The sequence below is a fragment of the Eptatretus burgeri genome, chromosome 15 (genome assembly GCF_056783735.1).
Source record: "Eptatretus burgeri isolate ZD-2024b chromosome 15, Ebu_testis_v1, whole genome shotgun sequence".
Lineage (NCBI taxonomy): Eukaryota > Metazoa > Chordata > Myxini > Myxiniformes > Myxinidae > Eptatretus > Eptatretus burgeri.
This window is the reverse complement of record NC_140975.1, coordinates 22,408,897-22,432,281: the sequence shown is the minus strand read 5'-3', so window position 1 is coordinate 22,432,281 and position 23,385 is coordinate 22,408,897. Positions and strand designations below refer to the sequence as shown.

The 23,385-nt window shown below is 43.6% G+C and overlaps 1 protein-coding gene across 7 annotated transcripts in view; it reads right to left on the bottom strand.

Annotated features, from left to right (window-relative positions):
• Window positions 1–23,385, bottom strand: part of LOC147011722 (mechanosensitive cation channel TMEM63B-like) — a 192,780-nt gene that overhangs the window by 107,428 nt on the left and 61,967 nt on the right. For 3 of the 7 annotated variants that reach the window (XM_085856923.1, XM_085856924.1, XM_085856926.1), the window contains one exon: window positions 7,267–7,560. In XM_085856923.1, coding sequence (XP_085713049.1) covers window positions 7,267–7,560 — 294 coding nt within the window. Of the gene's footprint in view, window positions 1–7,266; window positions 7,561–11,305; window positions 11,746–17,596; window positions 17,719–23,385 lie in introns of those variants that run through there. The other 4 variants (XM_085856925.1, XM_085856927.1, XM_085856928.1 and 1 more) reach the window with 4 other exon arrangements.

The following is a 23,385-nucleotide window of genomic DNA, read 5'->3' as shown; positions in this document are numbered from 1 at the left end:
ACGGAATACATGCAAATTAGAAGATGAGAACTACGAGTTTATTGGTCGTATAGTAACATAGCATTTGTAGTATTATATAATGACTAAGTCGTAACAGAATATAAGGATTGTGATTATGTCTTTTATGTCATCTTATGTCTGTTTACAAGAGTACTGTTCATGTTTACTTACTGCATTGAATAATGTCTCAGAAATCAATAAATAACCACTAACTAGTGTTTTCTTTTTCATGTAAACACATACTTTCAATAAATAACTCATTTATTGATATTATTAATGGTATAATTGCATTCCTTGTCCCAGAAAATGTGTGTTTAGACACCAAGATTACTATCCTAAGTGGCATAGAAGCTGAGATAATGGCACTTATAGGTTTTTGCATGGTGGCCATCTTGGAATCCAAGATGGCCGCCATCGTCTATCTTGAGGACGTGGGTCCTACCAAAAATTTAAATCTAAGGCAATGGATAGCACATGGAAAAAGTTTGGTGCTTTTATCAGGAGTGTCCCCAAAATTTTGTTGAGCCACCTGACTAATCCTGTGATGTCCTGATCTGTTCGATGTGCTAGATCTGCGTCAACACGATCCTCGGCATTGCATTCAAAGAAAACGTCTCATTCAGTCGACTTCATATCAATTCATCATTGCTTGGTCTGTGTAGTTCAACTGAGGCCTTAATAATACAACTGAACAAATCCAAAATGATCCATGTACAAATCAGTCCTTGCACACAAGAAAAAGCAGAAAAATAGCAAACAATCAAGCTCAAGGACCGAATGACGCTGGGCCGGCCCTGACTAGACAACCTGCAGAACGTGCCGACAGTTAGTCCGATTCAGTCCAGCGTCATTGCCCTCCTGCGAGGTTAACCATAAAAACTCAATGAAACCGAACTATTTCACCCAAACAAACTTTCACCTTTGCTTCAGTGGCACAATTTCATGATTATATCTTAGCTTCGATAACCATGTTTGACTTCATGGCCTCTTGTTACATGTAGTCATTGCACATGCAGAAACATATATGCGCATACATGCACATACCTACACACATGCAATTACATACACACACACACACACACACACATATACTATGTGTATATTAAAAAAAAAACACAAACATACAAACACACACCTGGCCCACACCATATAGATAGACAGTACTCATTATCCAAAGGTTTGCTTGCATTAAACCCACAAAAAGCCCGAATCAGAACAATTTCTTTCTGCCTGTACTTCATTCTATATCTCTCCCTTTTCTCAATATCTCCAAACTGGATCTTTATTGAATGAAACGCTTCTTCCTTCTTCCTTTAAAAGCTTTGAAAAACGTTTTAAAATGCTTCCCTTTCATTATTTCTCTGCAATAAGTACTCGACGGCCCATATGTTCTTCTTCATCACAATCTACCCCTCCTCTTATTCTCAACAACCCTTTTCCAAACTTGTCTCTCACCAAAGTGCTTGGTCCATCAACCTTCCTACCGTAACTGCAGCACCACCTTCCTCCGTACCTTCAACAAAAAATATTTCCACCCATCTCATGATCTTTGTCTCTACATGTCCAGTTTAGGAATCTTGAAATGTCCAATTTGCAAAGGTTGTCTTCTCATGACAATCAAATCCCATTCACATCCTTTCACTGTGTCAAATCTCTCTGTCAATACCCTCCCCCACATCTCCAACAACCCTGCATCCTTCCAAAAACACTCCTTCTATGTGTCCCACTTTTCAGCATCCCTCCACTCCATATCCCCTCTTTCTGCATCTCCTCAACCCACCATCTCAAAGATTCCCCATCACAACGCCCTTCAAACCTCCCCCTCACACTGCTCACTCAAAACTTCCCCTGACCCCGCCTCTCCAAAGCTTCTCCCTATCCCTTCCCCTCTCAGCTTCTCCCCTCATCCTGCCCCATCTCTGTTTCCCCAATTGTCCCACCTTCGTTCAACTTCTCCCATCATCCCACCTCCTTTCAGCTTCTCCCTTGTCCCACTCCCTTACAGATTCCCAATCGCCCCACTCCCTCTCAGCTTCCTCCACGTCCCACCACTCTCATCTTCCTCCTCATCCATCCAATCTCATCTTTCCCCTCGTCCCACCCTCTCCGATATCCTCCCCCCCCACTCCCACCCCAATACCGGTCCGCATTCTCCCCTCGAGCATGCATTCTCCCAACCTCACCTCCGTCCTTCAGCCTCCCCTCTGTCCTGCACCCTCTCAGTCTTCCCCACCATCCCATACACTCCCAATGCCTCCTCCCTTGTCCCTAACTGTTTGGACCTTAAATATCTGAGGTCTTCACTACAACCTGACAAATCTCCAAATCCAGGCCATTGCTGATAAACCAGACATCATCTGTTTAACTGAATCCCTCCTCACACAGGAAGCCCCTTACCCCTTATTTTATCAGCATGAACCCCACCCTGGTGGCGGAGTTGAATTGTACATTAATAACTCGGTTTCTCACTGTCTGTGTACTGATCTTACAACTTCCAACCCATAGGAGAACCTGTGACCATGACTTTCCCTCCACTCCCACCTCGTGTGTGTGTGTGTGTGTGTGTGTGTGTGTGTGTGTGTGTGTGTGTGTGTGTGTGTGTGTGTGTGTGTGTTGTGCCGTCCTCCAAACAGTGACGACTCCATCTACATCTAGCTCTCAGACAACGTGGACCAACTTTCAACCACTCGTCCCAACTCTCTCTTCTTCATGTCGTGATTTCAATTGTAACCATATGATTTGGCTGGGTGTTGGTACCTCGCTCTCCAGCAATTTGGCCTTCATTAAAGGACGTCTGTGACTCCATGGGACTGACTCAATCTGTGAACTTTCTGACCTGGATTTCTCCCAATGGTGAATCCTCCCTTCTGGACTTGTTGATGACAAACTTCTCTGCAAATGTCTCCTGCTCTTCCTCTGCACCAATTGGTTAATCTGCTCATATGCTTGTGAGGGTCAACATCTCTCTGGCTATCAGAGAGCTGCCTCAGCACCAGCAAGTCTGGCAGCTCACTCGCGTAGAATGGCAAGGACTGCAAGCAGCCATCTCTCTTAAGGACTGGTCTCCCATATCTGCTTCCCCTGATGTTAACTCGACCTGGGAATTCTTCCACCGAAACCTGCTCTCTCTCATGCACAAAATAATTCCATCTCATCTTCAATTATCCTACCCTTCTTCCCACCCATGGTACACTGAATTCTGTGGTGTGGAAGTTGCTTTGAAACAACTTGCCTTCTCTTCCTGGAAAGAAAACCCGATCAAAGGTAATCTCAATAATTCCACAAAGCCCACAATGAGTGTTTGTCCACTCCCAGGAGAGCCAGGAAACAACATCTATCCAACCCCAAGAATGAACTTTCAAACTCAACTCCCTCTGATAAAATCTAGTGGTGCCTTGTTAAGTCCTTCTTCGGAACATACAGTACTCCCCCTCCATCCCTTCCCTCATTTCGAATGGCATTACAGCCAACTCAGCTCGTGAGAAGGCTGAATGCTTCAATGCTATGTTTGCTTCTAAATCTTGTGTCCCCAACCCCTCACTCCCTGTACCGACTCGACTCAGTCACACCCAACCACTCCTGGTCTCTGTGTCTATGGCACACGAGAAGGTGGAGAAGTTTCTGGTGACCCTCGACTCAAATTCTGCAACTGGACCAGATGGCACCAGCTCTCTATCCCAGAAACCTACTCTACTGCTCTTACACAACCCCTTTCTGCACTTTTCACCCTGTCATTTGCCCTCGGTCATATTCCATCTGCTTGAATGTCAGCCAACATCACTGTATTACATCAACCTTCCTTTTCTCCAATGGCCTCATCTTAGATCATCAATTTTGATTTAGACCAGGCATCCTCGCTCACACAAAGTCCTTCCTTGGGACACCTGAACTCCTAACCACCTGCAAGGCCTTCATCTGCAACTTGATGGAGCACTGCTTTCCCATTTGGGCTGGCGCCCCTGCATCACACGTTCCTCAGATTGACACCGTCAAAATCAAGGCATTCAAGATCATTGGAATCTCTGGTGACGAAGCTGAGTCTATGGGCCTATCACTTTCACATCAAAGACATATTGGTGGTGTCTCTGCCTTCTTCCGCCACCTTTGTGGTCTTGCGCCCTCTGCTCTTTCCATGCTTCGTCTCCCACCCAGGTTTCTGCAGGGTGCAAGCGGTTCTCCAGCAACCCCTTTCTGCATGAAACTGCCAAAATCCAGAATTGCTGCACAACCTCCACTCATTTGTTTCTCTTTCTTCCTGCCTGTAGAATTAACTTCCATATTCTCTTAAATCCCATTCTTCACTTCACGTCTTTAAGACAGTTATTCATTCACCACCATCTCAGATCATCCCCCATCCAAAACCATGATTTTTCCACCCCATCAACTCCTCAATTACCATGCCCACCATTTTACAAATTTCAAGTTTTGTCCTTTCTGAGAGTATGCTCTTCTATCCATCTTGTCCACCTCAATGTGTCCTCCCCTATGCCTCATTCCTCCCCACACCCATTGTTTTGTCCAAGTCTCAAAAGAAAATCGAGTTATCGACTTCGACTCACCGCTAAAGGTTGATGACTTCATCCAGTCTGAGCGGTGTCCTATAAGCTGTTGAGCTGAAGTGCGGGTGAATACAGTCACAAGTTCAATAAGAAGCAAGAAATGGTACATCACCAGTGGGCCAATTCGGCGTTGTGTCCACAAAATATTATGATCCACTCGGTGGCTTGGGTGTCATAAACGACCATTGCCCTTGGGAATAACCTGCTCACCAAAAGGGATTCGATGATCGAAGTCCCGCAGTTGAAAGGAGTGAAAACCCACTGAAGATAGAGCCGCAATGCGGCACGTGTTACGCAGCTGAAGGTGCAGAGAGCAAAAGTGCTGCTGGAGGAAAGGGTCATGAACAGACACGTGGTACGAAACTCCACGAGTCAAGAGAGGAAATGCATCGCTGAAGATGGGGCAGCAAATGTGGTTTAACTCCAGTGAACTTTAGTTTAACTCCAGTGAAACTCAAGTTTGTGAGCCATTTCCACAATGGTGTAAATAGTGAGCTGCCAGGCATGGAAGTGCCGTCACACGTCACACTTCCGTTCAAGCCTTCCTCACCACTCTCTCCCAAGGGGGAGGTCCAAGAGCCCGATCGTAGTGTGGGGCAAAATGATTGGTTAGAAACCAAATTTTAAAAATACCATGCCCACACTACTGCTATTAGTTGGACAAGTAAATGGAACAAAGTTCATGATGTAAAAGTACTAACAAGTTGGCACCAATGAAAAGTACACCACCTCTCTCTCTCTACTTTGTCCCTCTGCCCTGCTGTTGATGTTCCCCCTCTCTTTCTGCTGTTCCTTTTGTTCTGTTGCATCCTGATCTGTTCTGTGCTCTAACATTTTTAACGAGCCTTGACTTTGTATCCAAAAAAAAGATAAATTATTGGTGAACAAAGTTGTAAATCAAAGACATCTATATAACAACACTTTAGACATAGAAAAGATCATTTGGCCAGTTAAACCTGTGCCAAACCCACATCCGTATACTGGTTTCCTTTCTAACCTCGTCAGCACCATTGACATACTTTACTTTTCTAAAAATACACTATGTATACACATTAAATTACATTACACTCATGTATCATTTAAAGTTTCTTCATGACAACATGGAGACACAGCATCCAGTGACTTCCTTGTGTTGCTAATGGCATCTTCTCCTTTTGTGACAATGACTGTGCTTGTCGTCTGTGCTTCACACATCTTTTCCGCAAGGAAGTGAAACAGCTCAGTCTTGTTGCTGTCATCTCGAAGAAAGCTTCTCCAGTTACTTGGGGTCTTACTGGTTCCTGTCACTCTTCTTCTCATTCCTTGCCACCTTTTCGACCTTGCCTCGGGACTTCAGACTTGACTTCTTGTACACATCAAACACGACGTCCACCCTCTCGTACCTGGCACCATAGGATTCCACCTTTGGGATGATGTCTTCTTTAGCATCGTCATCAAATATATTTGAAGTGCGTGGAGGTAGGACATTGATAAGTGCTGAGCCATCAATGATGACTGCATCTCCCCCTTGGTTCTCTGTCTGGGATGTTCACTTGCGCTTCAAGAATTTCAACCAGCTGTGACTTCAAATTTTTTTGAAGTTTTTTTTTTATTTTTCAAGTTTTTCAAAATTTGGATTTTCAAATGGCCAATCGGGAAGTTTTGATCACAAAGCCCTGCAGAGCAGAAATGCCAAATTTGATGCTTGTATCATAATTTGCACGATTTTTCTACTATCTACTACACTACCTCCAACGACCATAGACTCGGAATGCAATTTAGAATTTCGCTGTGGCACCAGCACACATCAACCTACTCTTTTCAAAAGGCACTTTAACCTCCACCTGCAAGTACTAGCAGACATGACAGTCAGCTTAACTTCCCCTCCAAAGGATGGCAGACTCACTTCAATGATGCAATGCCACACCTGTGAAGCATAAAGACAACCCTTTTGGAGTCTGTCACGGAATCAAGCCCAGAAGGCCACAGAGCTCAAAGGTGAGTGTACAACCTCTGAACTATCCTTTCAGCTCCCAAAGTATTCAAAAAGAGGGCAGCAATGCGTTTAAACATAGAGTTGTCACATAATATCGCATCTCAGCAAGCAACAATGAGAAATAAAGTGGAACGTTGATTTCAGTTTCATTACCTCTGCCACCAAAGGTGGACGGCTGCTTGTCTGTGAGCAAGATATATCAAAGAGTTGCGGACGGATTTGGCCTTAGCTTGGTGGACAGGTTGGGTATGTGACGAGGTCGAATTGATTCGATTTTGGTGAACATCCGGATCCAGATACGAGAATTAATTTTTTTAAAAGTGATGCTTCTCCATTGAGAGAGGGCACCAAAAACAACATATAGCATGATATTTCAAAAAGTTGTGGGTGAGTTATGACAAAACAAGTTGGAGGAGTTGGGTCGGTGACAAGAACAAGATGATTCGATTTTGGTTCAGGTTCAGATCCGGTCTATCAGTGGGATACAAAAAGTAAACTGTTCAGCCGGGTAGAGGGAGTATGCGCTCTACTGAGTACCGTTCTAGTGTTTACATTTGTAGTTTCACAACAAACTAATGGACGGAGTTATTTACAATTGCTCTGGTCATTGATCCTCCAGATATCTATTAAATTACTCTCAAAAAGATTACATATTTACCATCCACCAAATGATCGCTTGATGACACAGAAAACAGAAAGCAATAGCGATTCCTCCCGAGCGTGTCACCCTACCATCCACAGCACAAAATCGATGGCCAGAACCACGACGACTCCCCCGAAAGGTGATCCTTGCAGCACAGAGTTCTTTCCCCTGGAGCTGTAGCACTGATCTGAGGCATTGCTCACAGGCAGAGCACTGGCAGCTTCCGATGGGTCCTCCCCACTTAAGGTGTCCGCTGCCATACTCCGTGCCATCGTCAGGGTCAATACCAGGATCGAGGTCTTGACTGAGGTCAAAGTTGATGATGTGGAGGCCATGTGTGGGACTAAGAATCTTTTCAGCATCATCATTCTGTCTGCATAGTCCTGAATGTCCATTGATGGCACCGAGAGAAAACATGTCACATCATTAGTTTATGGTTTCAACCTTTCTGCACCTGTCATGATATAACAAAAAAAAACTGAAAAATTGAAATAACAACAACCAACTAGTAAACCAAAAGACAGCAAAAAATGATGTACATCTGGATTAATCACATCCCAGAATCACATCCCAGTTATAAACTGTCATGCCGGTGTTTCATAGGCAGGGTGATTCATCAATGCATGTGCCGTCGCTCGGATGGACGTTAAACTAGGAATCCTATATGCCGGATTTAGTTGTTAGACATTAAAATCCCACTGTGCCTTTCATGAAGACGAGGCGAGCTATCGCTGGCACCCTGGTTAAATTCCATATTCCTGCCATAACTTTCGTCGAACATCACGCATGGCAAGGTGGTTCATGAAAGGCTTGAGCCAAACTTTCCCAGCCAACACCACAAGAACGGGAGAATAATTGTGGCCATTATAGAAGAAGAATAAGTTTGCTGAAGAAGGTCAGAAGAATAAAAACAAAAAGTTGGCTGACAAAGGAATTGATTCCACCCACCACGATGCAAGACGCAAGCAAGCACTCAAACAAAATGGATGATAAGGACAGCTGACTGGGTCAAACTAAGCACCGACTGGGGATGACTGGAGATGACCGGAGATATCCGGAGGATTAAATAACGTGCAAATTGGACAAATTAACATTTTTTTTCTCGCAGTCAGAACTGCTGCTAAGTTCAATTCCGCAGTTTAAATTTTGAAATTAGGTTCAGGTTAAGAGATTCTAGAGCTTATCACATTTCAGCTGTAATGCTTATAAATGTCCAGAAAGTTATATGGGGTGGAGGGGGAGGGGAGTGGGAGGAGGTGGGAAGGGGTTTAGGAGGAAGTAAGCATGAGGTGAGGGGAAGGGAAGGCAGACGTGCGGTGGAACGTTAATTACAATTCATACTGTCTCATCATAATGATTCTGCTTAGAATAACAGTGAAAATGCAAACAAAATAATGCCTGAAATCCATTTTCTACTGGCCATACTATAAATACTGTCAGGACACATCCGGAAACAAACACCGCCAAAACATGTCTGGAGACAAACACCGTCCGGACACATCTGGAGACAACACCGCCCAGAGATAAACATTGCCTGGACATGTCCAGAGACAAGCATCACCTGGAGATAAACACCACAAATACATGTCCAGAGATAAGCACCACCCAGACACATCTGGAGACAAACGCCACCTGGACACATCCAGAGACAAATACCGTCTGGACATGTCTGGAGACAAACACCGTCTGGAGAAAAACACTATCGGGTGGACAAGTTCAGAGACAAACACCGCCCGGAGATAAACACTGCCCAGACACAAACACAGTCCGGACATATCCAGAGATAACCACCATCCGGACATAACCACCATCTGGACATAACCACCGGCTGGACAAATCCACAGTCCGGATATGACTGGAGATAACCAATGTCCAGACATGTCTGCAGTATCAAAAATGTGCAGTATACAACTCTCTGGACGTTTATAAGCATGACAGCTGAAATGCGATTACAGCTGACATCCGGAGTCTCAAACAATGTCCGAATTGGACAAATGAACAGTTTTTTTTTTAGCAGTCAGAACTGCTGCTGAGATCAATTAAGAAGTTTAAATTTTGAAATTTAACTAAATTTAAGAGATACCAGAGGTTATCACATGTGTGGAAATTAAACAAAGCATGAACTCCCAGAGACGACTGGAATGTCAAGCAATGTCCAATTGAACAAATGAACTTCTTTTGTTTTTTAGCAGTCAGAACTGTTACTGATGTCAATCCAAATGAGAAGTTTATATTTTGAAATTCGACTCAGGTTAAGAGATTTTAGAGGTTATCACATTTGCGGAAATTAAATAAAACAACAAACACTGGCATCTCCAGGCGTTTGTAAGCATTGAGATGTATCCAGCGATTTGTAGGCATGAAGATGAGGCGTTCGATGATATGAGTGAGAAAAAGCGAAAAAAAAAATTTTGAGCGCTTCATCGCTGAGAAACCATTGCAGCCTATTCTAAGTGAAGGCAATGTTGAGCAAGCTGAACAAAATGGCAAATTAAGACCCCAGCAAGCTGACAGAGGGCTGACTCAGGGGCTGAACAAGGATGACGCCCTCACAAAGAATAATTAAATAACGTTTGGGGACCGCGAGGTTTCATGGTTTTGGAGTTATGGAGGAGACGGACTGGCTGACGGACTGACACACACTGGCATTTATTATTTTACATGGTGTTTTCAAATCATTTATGAATACACTTCATTATGGAGAGGTGAATATAAATGGATGACCTTTCTGCAGCCACAGCACGATGAACACATTTTTATTTAAAAGGTTGAGTGGATGAATACTTAATTGATAAATGGTGGGTTCGTAAACAAATGCAACAATGTTAATAAAATAATTGCGATTTCTCAATCATAACATACAAAGGTTTATCAAATCATTCAGTCTGTACCCTAAACTACTACGACTACTACTGCTTCTACTACTACTACTTGAACGAACCCAACTCAACCTTCTTGTGGTAGTGGGGCAACTTAACAATTGTGCATTTTGTGAGGAAAGCACCAAATTTGGCACACTAGTAGCTGATCATATTATGAACAGATTTGAATATTGGGCCATCTCAAAATTTTTGATGGCAGTGGAAAATGGCTGCCACAGCCATCAGTGGCTGAATTTGAGATGGCCCAATATCCAAATCTGTTCATAATATGATAGGCTAATCGTGTGCCAAATTTGGTGCTTTCCTCACAAAATGCACAATTTTGATGCTAAGTTGCCCCACTATGGGGTAAGCCAGGGAATGTTTTTGCCAAAAGCCTTTCACGAACAGGCTGCCAAGGCCTGATATTTGACTGAAGATGATTTGGACAGGAATTTGTAAGCCGGTGATAACTCTCGTAGTCTGTGTGAAAGACACCATGGAATCTCTAACGTCCACCGACTACCAGAGCTGTCACCTTTGTTTAAAAAAAAAAAAAAAAAAATAATAATAATAATAATAATAATAATAATAATAATAATAAACATTTGCATAGTGCATTGTTCAAGGGGCGTTTCCAAAAGCAAAGCTGTCGTATCTCAGGGTTGTTATTGGATGGATTTCAGAAAGTCCAAGTGATGAGTCTTTGTATTGAAACAAAGGAACCCAATTTGGTTGGATTGAGCAAGCCGTACAGACACCTGGCAGCCAGTTGTGAAATAGTTGATGCCAAATTTGTGTCCGATTCACCAGAATTACATTCCCATCGGTGATCTGTCCACTCATTCCGAATGAATCAAAATTGGTCCTCTCCGTCGACTGGATCATCCTGGTCCAGGTATCTGATAATGGGAAACATGGAGCTTGGATTTAGCCTGAACTGGTCAGACCATACTGGTGGAGACATGTTCGAGAGAGCAATAAAAATAAAGAAACACACCTTGTATTACAAAAACTCATCACACTGGAGGAAATCAAAATGTGTCAATAAGTGAGAGATCTGATATTATATATATATATATATATATATATATATATATATATATATATATATATATATGTACATAATTATACATAATTATGTTAATGAGCTGAGGATTAACACATTCAGCTAAATGTGCAGTTGTCATTTAATAAACGTATACATAAGCTATATCACTGTAAATGACGTAAAATGTGCGAAATATTCTAAGAGAATCGTTTTCACCATTTTCGATAAACGAGCAGAGACTTTCGGATCGGGTGTTTTTGGTCGATCCGCGCTGCGCTCCGAGTGCATAGACTGCCCCTTACAAACGTTGCCGCAGTGCGTGTCTGCCTGCCGGACAGCGCGTCCGATGCACCTGTCGATGCACCTGTCGGTGCCGGCTTACCGTGCCCCGGGAGCAGCGCACAGCAGGCACGGAGCGCCGCGCCCAACAGCCGTCACCGACCACAACCGCAGGGAACGTGCGGGACCAGGGGGGTTGGAGAAGCGCAGATGATCACGAACCTTTGATGTCGAACCGAAGGCGTGCGGGGACCGAGCCTCCTTGGCGGACACGTCCGATTTGATACGGAGGATTGTACACACACCGACAAGGATCCACGGCGTAGTCCGCCGTGCGTGCTGGGCGGGACACGACACGTGGTCCCACGATCCATCCCTACGCCCTCCGCCCTCCTCCCCCACAACCCCCCCTCTCACCTCTTGCCCTCCTTTTCCTGCGAAATAATCTCCAATTTCTATCCACCTGTCCGTCTCTGTAATAGGATTAACTGAACACATCTGGACGATAAAACCGATTGTCAAGATGTCTCCCGTTGCCAGGCAACCAGGACAAATATGATTAATTCTCAATCCATGTACCATGTACCATGGACCATGTTCCACTCGAAAGCAGGAAATGTATTTCAATTCTTTATAAATAAATAAAAGTTGACTTTGCACGACTGCTCGTAGTAGTAGTAGTAGTACTTCAACAAACCCCAATTATTCCCACCTTCTTTTGGGATCAGTCGGGAATCGGTTTTTTGGCCCAAGTCTTTCACGAACCGGTTGGCCAAGCCTGACGTTCGACTGAAGGTTCTTGGACAGGAATTGGTCATTTGTTCAGGGTGTCGGCCATAAGTGGCCTACTCTTCGCGAAAGACACCGTGGGGTCTTCATTACGTCCACCGACGACCTGTGTCATCACAAGGATCCGTTTAGAGCTGGGTCAGGATTCAAACCGACACTAAACAGCTTAATGGTGAGTTCACATTCCTCTCAACTACCCTATTAACTATCCAGCCAGTCCAGGCAGGGCCGGATTTAGGCATGGGCAAGCTGGGTAGTTGCTCAGGGGCCTCCACAACCAGGGAGCCTCCACATATTTCATGAAAAAAAAAAGTTGTAAGGAAAAATATATTTGACTGTTGATGAGCATTGAATGTGACATTCTCAGAGAGATCGACTTCGACAAATTGATCCAAGACTTTGCAAGGGTCAAGTCTCGTAAAGTGTCTGGTGGTCTCATCAGTGGTCTGTAAATATACGTATTAGGTACTGTACTAGATTGGAGATTCTATGATTGATCAGGATTGACCTGCTTGCATATATATATATATATATATATATATATATATATATATATATATATATATATATACTAAACTTTTATTTTCATTTCAATGAATCATTTATTGTCCATATTCACTACACTATTCAAATTCTTTATACTTGAAACTTCCAACTTCATAGATTCTTATAGTTTGATCATAATGTTTAAAGATGTGCCTGCTTGCTTATTCAGATTCTTTATACTTGAAACATAGGAACTAGATACTTACATGTAAATAGATTGATCATGATGTTGACAGATGTACATTTTTATTCAGATTCTTTGTTCTTGAAAAATATACTTTATTGATGACTGAAAATATGTCTTGTCACCTTTTTTAGTATTCTCAGGTAGGGTGGGCCTCCACTACTGAAGGCTGCCCAGGGGCCACCACATGTCTAAATCCGGCCCTGAGTCCAAGGTGCATTGGTGTGGGGGAAGACAGAAATTCCAGGATTGTTGACATAAAGTATCCTCGTGTGCTTTCGATTCTTTGTACACCCAATTCATTGCCTGAATCGATGACCTATTTGTTCAAATTTTTCTGGTAAAACACACTCGAAAGAGTGGAGGCATGATCTGTCAACCTCATTTAAACAGACTGGTTTCTTGTGATAGAATGTCACCATTTAACATATATAACCATTTAAACGGTTTTTCAAAATTATTTTGGATCATATATATATATATATATATATATTATTTATTCTTCTTTCGGCTGCTCCCGTAAGGGGTCGCCACAGCGGATCATCCATATGATCCGCGTAGTGATTTGGCACATGTTTTACGCCGGATGCCCTTCCTGACGCAACCCTGGTCGCCTCTTACGACACAGGGATATGGTACACCTATTTTAACCGGGGTATACACCGGCCCAGTATACTGGTACTCATTTCGCCGACCTCGGAAGGATGACAGGCTGAGTCAACCCCCTGGTGTATTAATTCAGTGGCCCAACGGGGCTTGAACTCAGGACCTTTTGGATCCCAAGCCGCTGCCCTTACCACTGCGCCAACACACCAGGCATATATATATATATATATGTATATATATGTATATATATATATATATGTATATATATATATATATATATATATATATATATATATATATATATATATATATATATATATATATATATATATATATATATATATATATATATATATATATATATATATATATATATATATATATATATATATATATATATATATATATATATATATATATATATATATATATATATATATATATATATATATATATATATATATATATATATATATATATATATGCCTGGTGTGTTGGCGCAGTGGTAAGGGCAGCGGCTTGGGATCCAAAAGGTCCTGAGTTCAAGCCCCGTTGGGCCACTGAATTAATACACCAGGGGGTTGACTCAGCCTGTCATCCTTCCGAGGTCGGCGAAATGAGTACCAGTATACTGGGCCGGTGTATACCCCGGTTAAAATAGGTGTACCATATCCCTGTGTCGTAAGAGGCGACCAGAGTTGTGTCAGGAAGGGCATCCGGCGTAAAATATGTGCCAAATCACAATGCGGATCATAGGGATGATCCGCTGTGGCGACCCCTAACGGGAGCAGCCGAAAGAAGAAGAAGAAGAAGAAGAAGAAGAAGAAGAAGAAGAAGAAGAAGAAGAAGAAGAAGAAGAAATATATATATATATATATATATATATATATATTCACGAAAAATATCTTCATGAAAAAAAAATAAGTGACCACTATATTCGTTATTGATCTGTGTCTGTCTGTCTGTCTGTCTGTCTGTCTGTCCCGAGCATAGCTCCGTGGGTTTTGATCCTATCCTGATAAAATTTGGTGGGAGGGTTATATCATGATCGAGTTGTGTTTTCCTGAAAATTGGCTTGGTGCGCCATTATGGGCGGAGCCACGCCCAAAAAAACGTGTTTTTAGGGGGTAGCCGATTTCAATTTGCATCTTCTCCTCGGGGTTTTGTCGAATCTGGCAGGGGTTTTGGTATTTGGTTAGCCCAATGGCACGCACCTGCATAGCCCCACGGAGCTCGATTTTTCATTTTCGTCCCAAGGTCAAGGTCACAAGGTCACGAACTTAGAAAATTTCGAATTTTGAAATAAAAATCATATGACCGCCCAAACTTTGAGAGCTAGGATGACAATATTTTTTATGCATAATCTTGAGGTCATTCCCCACCTAAAGTCTTGAAATCATTTTGCTCTATCTCAAACACCTTGCCCATGGCGCCCCCTTCAAGTTTGTTTTTACGCTGATTTCATCAATGTGTGGATAATCCGATGAGTGCGAAATGCCATACAGCTTATATGACGTTATATTGTTCCTGGAATGTTCCAGAGGAAGTTTTGCACCAAAGGTCATCATCCTTGACCTTTGACCTTTAAAGGTCACAAAGGTCAAATTTTCAAAGTTGTGGGAATCGAACCGGGTTTTCGACTTTCTTCGACGAACTAACTCCAATAAGCTATAGCACGTATCCTGTTTCCTTATTTTCATGTCCACAACATTGTTTTGTGACCTTTAAAGGTTATGCAAAGGTCAAATTTTGTAAGTTGTTGAACGAAACCGGGTTTTCGACATTTTGCAGCTAATAACCTGTCACTCGTACCACATCATGTTGATCATTTTTATAACTTGGTCAAACATTATCACATTGTCTCATCCTTGACTTCTGAAACAATCTACATCGTCAAATACCGCTCGTAAACTATCGTCGTCTTCAGACTTGTATATATTTATATTCTAGACGATAATGACGATGACGATGACAATGATGATGATGATGATGATGATGATGATGATGATGATGATGAAAAGGCAGTGTTTGCATTGCATTAAATCCTTTTTGCATCAACATTCAACATATTAATTGCCTTTGGTACAAATTATCTATACCAGAAGAAAGACATCTGTCTGAGTGTGTCACCATTTTTCTCAGAGATGGCCAAATGGACCTTCATCAGACTTTTTGAGGTTCATCGGTGATTGTTGGGGAGTGGTAGTTAGGGCCCTAACAACAACAAAAAAAAATTGATTTATTGAAAATGCCGAAAGGTCTCTCCGAAAGGACCATTTTGAAAATCCCCCCATCTACTTTCTCAACAACCCTCTGGAATAAGTTCTTTCATTCAAGCTTCTGGGTCTCACTATCTGCCATGATCTTTCCTGGGAAAGCCACATTTCCAACCTGGCCTCCAAAGCCAGTCGCCAACTGGGCACCTCCATCGTGCAAAGTCCTTCCTTGGCCAACCTGAGCTCCTGATCACATACAAAGCTTTCGTACACAGCCTGATGGAGTACTGCTCTCCCCTCTGGGCTGGTGCTCCTGCCTCTCACCTTTCTCGGCTTCACGCTGTGGAAACCAAGGCATTTAGGATCATTGGGATCTCCCGCGGTGAGTCTGCGTCTTTGGGCCTCTCACTCAATCACCGCAGACAGGTCGGTGGTCTTTCTGTCTTCTACCGTCTCCTCTCCGGTCTCACCCCACCCCCCACCCCCCCCCCCACCCTCCTTGCCCCTGCCAACAACCCCCTTCTGGTAAAACTACCAAAATCACGAATCACTGCTCACCTTCACTCTTTATTTCCTCTTTTTCCCCACCTTTGGAATAAACTCCCTCACTCTGTTCAATCCCATTCTTCCCTCCAGGCCTTCAATAAGCTGTTCACCATCACCTCTTATCGTTCCCCAACCAAATCCTCGATATTTTCTACCCCCGTTAATCCACCCCAAACCCACCTCCTTCAAATTCCCTGCTTTTCTTCCTGAAAGTCGCTGTAGTTTCCATCTTGTACACCACATGTCTGTCTCTGTCTCTGTCTCTGTCTCTGTCTCTGTCTCTGTCTCTGTCTCTGTCTCTGTCTCTGTCTCTGTCTCTGTCTCTGTCTCTGTCTCTGTCTCTCTGTCTCTCTGTCTCTCTGTCTCTCTGTCTCTCTGTCTCTCTGTCTCTCTGTCTCTCTGTCTCTCTGTCTCTCTGTCTCTCTGTCTCTCTGTCTCTGTCTGTCTCTCTGTCTCTCTCTGTCGAGTGCAGCCTGTGGCTGCTGGTGGCATCATTGGTTGGGACGTGGCTATGCCGCTGATGCAGTGTCCCCCTTACCAGTGTACTGGTATTTATTTTGCCGACCTCGGAAGGATGACAAGCTGAGTCAACCTCCTGGTGTATTAATTCAACGGCTCAACGGGGCTTGAACTCAGTACCCAAGGATCCCAAGCCACCACCCTAACCACTAAGCCAACACCAGGCTCACAGATCTCCTAATGTCTCTGTTCCCCACTGTTTTCTCCTTCCTTCTCCCGCTCCTCTTGTCTCATGCCCCCTTACTGTGCATTGTGTGTTTGCTCTCATACGAGGCTCGACAATGTATACAAAAAACAAACAAACATGCCAAACAGGATTAGAATAGCACTGGGGAACGCCAGGTACCCCTGTTAGTGAACAATAAACGACAGCACGAAGATGAATGGAGCAAGAAGGTGAATGCCTGAATTATTAAAACTCAAACAATTACGAAGTCGGTGCGATGGGTACTGTGAACCTTCAACACCGCGCGTTTCTCTTCCAAGGGACAAATTGAGGGAAGGTTTGTCCATATTACATGCTGGGCAATCTTCCTGGGCCTTTCCAATTTCTTAACATTCTCTTTTTACAAATTATCAAATGTACTGCACATATCAAATTGAAAGTAAGAAAACCTTGCCTCAAGGACTGAGAGAAAAGAACTTAAAGATTATCGACATGAAACTTTCAATTTCCTTAACAAGTACAATCTTTGGTTTTGTTTACCGACCAACACTTGGGAGTTCTTGTTAAATTTCAATGTGTTATCGATCACTGTGTCCAGATACTTGCGCTCAGAAACTTGTTCCATACTATGGTCATGGATAATCAAAGGTACTCACGACATGAAGCAAGCAGCAGCCATGACAGAACACACAATGTACCAACGGCCAGCAGGGGGGAGAGAGGAGAGAGACAGAGAGACAGAGAGACAGAGAGACAGAGAGACAGAGAGACAGAGAGACTGAGAGACTGAGAGACTGAGAGACTGAGAGACAGAGAGACTGACTTTGACTTTTATTTTTATGTCCTTTTAGTACAAAAGTATAAAACATAATTAAAAAGGAGAAACATTTTTCATAACTACACAAAAGTTACACATTCAAGAATACAAGGTTACATCATGATAGCAAAAGTGATCAGTCTGTGATTAAGAGACCATTTTGAACAGTACAAAGTGCATCATTTAGGGCCCATACACTTTTTAAAATGCACATTTTGTTTATGAAAGTGTAAAAAGTTTGTTCCATACTATGGGTCATGGCCACCTGTTAAGCATGAAAATCAAAAATCATTTCCTTTATCTTGATGACATTAAGGACTAAATAATGACAGTCACACCAACCTACACACTGAACTTCGTTCACACATCCATGTCTTTCATTAAAACAAGTAGGACGCCAATAATTACTCTGTCACCAGAATATTTGATAACAAGATGGGTGACTAGATCAAGATCAGATTATTTAGACTTCAGTAAACCTTCAAGAAGATTGATGTTTAAAGCTGTAACAAGCGGAGAGCTCATTGAACACCTTACCACACACAGTGTTCAGAAATATTATTCAATTTAAATATATGAATGATTTTAAAGGTCATATCAAAAAATTCTGCAAGTTTAGTGCTGTTTAAGTAGTCTGATATGCCACCTTATATAACATGTCCAAGTACTGTACTTCAAAACTGGAGGTTTTTGGAAGCAATAAGAAGGCCTTGCTGTGTGTTGTGTATTAGCTCTCATACGAGCCTTGACAAGGCATACAAAAAATAATTAAAAAGGCGATTTATGTACGACATTGTTCAAGTATACACTCAACTTAAATAAAATAAAGATTGTATAAAAACATCAATTCCGGAATTTACCGCCATTGACGCAGTGCCTTTTACACCACCTTATTTAACACGTTATATTCGTTATTCATCCCTGTTGTTTGTGTCCTTTATGACATCCTTAAAACAGTACGTTTCCTGTTTGGAATGAGTTTCAATTTTGTTTGACTGCCAGACAGACAGACAGAGTAAAAAATGATCTCACTCCTCGGCGCATGTGCAATCGGATGAATTCAGAGCCAAAGCACGGTTAAACAACAGGTTTCTTTTCCGATTCGTGTTCAAAATAGAACATTCAATTGAAATTAAGGTGTTCCTCAATCATAAACTGATGTTTTTAGACAGGACAAACAAGCAGACAGACGTGAACCGATTATTATTTTTTTTGTATACCTTGGTCGAGGCTCGTATGAGAGCTAACACACAACTCACAGCAAGAGGGCATGAGACAAGAGGGGCGGGAGTGGAAGGGACAAAACAGTGGGGAACAGACACATTAGGTGAACTGTGGAAGGGAGAGGGATGGGGATGGGACGGGGAACATGGCGAAGAGAAGATGGACATTACAGGGACTTTCAGGAAGGAAAGCAGGAGAATTGAAGGAAGTGGGCTTGGGTGGATTATCGGGGGTAGAAAAGATCGAGGATTTGGATGGGGGAAGATAAGAGGTGGTGGTGAACAGCTGTTTTGAAAGCCTGGAGGGAAGAATGCGAAAGAATAGAGTGAGGAAGTTTATTCCAAAGGCAGGAAAAAAGAGGAATGAAAGAGTGAAGATGAGCAGTGATTCGTGATTTTGGTAGTTTTACCAGAAGGGGGTTGTTGGCGGACCTTGAGCGCCCTGTGGAAATGTGGTGGGGACAAATCGCAGAGAGAACAGGGGGGGGGGCAAGGCTGGAGAGGAGTCGGTAGAAGACAGAAAGACCACCGACCAACCTGCGGTGATTGAGTGAGAGGCCCAAAGACTCAGCTTCATTGCGGGAGATGCCGATGATCTTAAATGCCCTGGTTTCGACAGCGTGAAGCCGAGAAAGGTGGGAGGCAGGAGCACCAGCCCAGAGGGGAGAGCAGTACTCCATCAGGCTACGGACAAAAGCTTTGTAAGTGGTCAGGAGCTCAAGAGGGCCGAGGAAGGACTTTGCACGACGGAGGATTCCCAGTCGGCGACTGGCTTTTGAGGCGAGGTTGGAAATGTGACTTTCCCAGGAAAGGTCATGGCAGATAGTGAGACCCAGAAGCTTGAAAGAAAAGACTTCTTCCAGAGGATTGTTGAGAAAGTGAATGGGGGGGTTTTCTAAACGGTCCTTTCGAAGAGACATAATGAGAGTCTGAGATTTGTCCGGATTGAAAGACATGTTCCATGTGTTGGACCAGTTTGTGATTTTATCCAGATCTGCAGTGAGCGAAGAAGCTGTTGCTTGCCGGTCTGAGGGATGACAGATGGTACGGCAGAGGGTGGAGTCGTCGGCAAAGAGAAATAGAGGATTTTCCAGAGAGTCCGAGAGATCATTGATGAAAACCAGAAAAAGAACAGGGCCCAGAACGCTACCTTGAGGAACTCCAGCCTGCACAGGAAGAGGGGATGAAAGAACTCCATTTAGGGCCACACGTTGACTGCGACAGGAGAGGAAGTCTGCGAGCCATGAGTGGAGATGCCCTTGAATACCATGGGAAGAGAGTTTGGTGAGTAGGGCAGGGTGCCAGACTGTGTCAAAAGCACGTGATATGTCCAGGGATACGGCTCGGATTTCCTGTCTGGCATTGAGGACCTCCATCCATTAATGGGAGAGCAGAAGCAGCATATCCAGGGTAGAGTGACCTGGTCTGAAACCAAATTGATGATTGGAAATCAAGCCATTGGAGAAGAGGAAGGATTTCATGTCTGAAGCGATGATGGATTCCATAACCATGCTGATGATTGGGAGAAGGCTGATTGGTCTGTAGTTACAGGGATCTGTTTTTGCACCTTTTTTATGCAGGGCAGTGATGTTAGCAGATTTACAAGCAGATGGCAGATGACCTTGGGCAAATGAGAGGGTGAATAGAACAGAGAGAGGGTGAGCAAGAGCAGAAGAGCAGGCTTTGAGGACACGTGGGCTGATGCCATCTGGACCGGTTGCAGAATCTGACTCGAGGTTTGAAAGCAAGCTCTCCACCTTGTCAGGAGAAAAGGATACAGAGTCCAGGGACAGTTGGGTGCGACTGGGTAAAGTGGGTAGAGATAGTGATGGGTTTAGGACACAAGATTTAGCTGCAAACACCGAGTTTAGACATTCAGCTTTTTCACGTGTGGAATCAGCAGTGCGGCCATTTGAGGTAAGGGAGGGGATGGAGGGGGAACACACACCAGAAACAGATTTGATTAAATGCCACCAGGATTTTGAGGAGGGAGAGAGGTTTGAGAGTTCAGACTTGAGATGAGAAAGATGTTGTTTTCTGGCTCTCCTGAGGGTAGATACACACTTGTTCCGAGCTTTGTGGAAAGAACTGAGATTGCCCTCAGTTGGGTTTGCTTTCCATGAGGCAAAGGCAAGTTGTTTCAGGACAACTGCCTCGCCACAAGCTTCAGTAAACCAAGGGCGGGAGGAAAGGTAGGACAACTGAACACGAGAGGGGATAAATCTGTGCATGAGGGAGAGCAAGTTTCTTTGAAAGAATTCCCAGGATGAGCTGATGTTTGAGAAAGTAGTGATAGGAGACCAGTCTGTCAGTTTGATGGCTGCTCGGAGACCCTGCCAGTCGGCTTGAGTGAAATGCCAGACTCGACGGCGGTGAGGTGGTTCTCTGATAACAGCCAGAGAGATGTCCACTTTGACAAGGACGTGGTCAGAAGAACCGATTGGAGCGAAGGAGGAGCAGCAGATATTGTCAGGGAAATTTGTCAAAATCAGATCCAGAAGAGATGAAGTACCATTGGTTGAGATCCGCGTCGGGAAGTTGACCGATTGAGTCAGTCCCAATGAGTCACAGAAAGCTTTTGCAGAGGTGCCATGGCAGGTGAGAGAGGTACCCACACCTAGCCAACTGGCGTGATGACAATTGAAGTCACCACATAAGAGGAAGAGAGAGTTTGGATGAGAAGATAGAAGATGGTCCATGTTTTCGGATAGTGAGGTGTAGATGGAGTCATCACTGTTCGGTGGACGGTACAGTACACATATAAACATGAGGTGGGAGTGGAGGGGAAGCCGAAGCCAGAGGTATTCCTGGGGGTGTGGGGGAGTGAGAGCAGTGCATGGAGAGTGAGGAATAGAGTCTTTGATGAAGAGAGCAACACCTCCACCAGGACGAGGCTCAGGTCTGTCATACCGTAAGAGGGAGTAACCGGGGAGAGATACTTGGGAGTCAGACACGTCTTGGGAGAGGAAAGTTTCTGTTAGGCAGATAATGTCTGGTTTGTCAGTGGCAACCTGTATGGAAAGATCTGAAAGGTTTGAGCGAAGGCCCCAGATATTTGAGGTCCACACTTTTAATGAAGAGGTAGGGGAGGAGACTTTGGGTGCAGGAGGTGGAGGGGGAGGGGGAGAGTAGGACAAGGGATGAGGGGGGGAGGTAAGGAGGGTTGTTGAAAGAGCAAGGGGAGGGGGCCGAATGAGGAGGAGAAAAGGCTCTGTGGTGCTGGGGGAGAGGGGGACAAGAGACAAGGAAGAAGGCAGTTGAGGATTTGAGGAGGTGGAGTGAAGAGATGGAGGTGAGAGGGCAGTGGAGTGAGGCAGCTTGGTGGATGAGAGGGGGGGCAATTTTGGGAAGGATGAGTGAGGGGGATGAAAGGCGGGAGAAAGGTGAGGGTGGAATTTTTGAGAGAGGTGAGAGGGAGGCTTGGAGGGAGAAGAGTGGGATGGTTGCTTTGAGAGTGAGAGTGAGGGGTGAGGGGGATGAGTTGGCACTGAAGTTGGAAAAAAACAATGGTTGATGGAAAGCGAACATCCATGGCAAACTGTGGTTTTTAAAAGTTTTAGGTCAGAGATGCAATTGAACACAATTCTTGATGGATGCAATGAAGGAGAATTCAGAGAATGGAGAGAAGAAGCGCTGTAATAGTTGGATTTTTTAGGCAAGGAATGAAGGAAAGCTCGAAATGAGAGCAGTCTGTTAAAATAGCAGAAGAGTAGTGCATTGTGAAACAGTAAAGAGTACCACATGTGTGAGAGAGGAAGATGAAGCATTATAAGATCGTTTTTGTTGTTAATATTCATGTTTGAGAGAGTTCAACAGATTTGGTCATGGAAGTGCAGAAAAAAAATCGAGGAAGAAGATGAGGAGGAAGTTAAGAGGAAGAAGAAGAAGCAGAATCGGGAGAAGGTGAGCGTGTTGTTGTTGTTGGGTATTTTTTTATTTTTATTTTTATTTTTTATTTTTTGAGATAAGAAAGAGATTAGTTGGGAGAATGGGGGATGTTTGGAAAGTGGGGAGGATGAAAATTGAAGGTAATGGGGAGGATAGAAATTGAAGGTAATGGGGAGAAAAAACAAACAAACAAAAAAAAACAATCGAACACCGAGTGGAACCGGTAGGCCTCATGCCTAGGCCAAGGCCTAGGCCTCAAACACCAGGTAAGAACGTAGACAAAAATACTCACAAAATAGCACGATTTTTGAAACAAAACCGGACTAGGAACACACAGTAACATATAGGTGAGAAAATTAAACAGTTAAAATGGGACAAATAACGACCGGAAACTTAACTTTGAGAACGTCAGCAGGGAGCCCCGAAGGAGACCTCTCATCGCTCCAAAACCGGAACCGGAAGTCCAACCGATTGCTTAATCTTGCTTTTCACTTCGTCTCGTGGCGACTGTGGATCC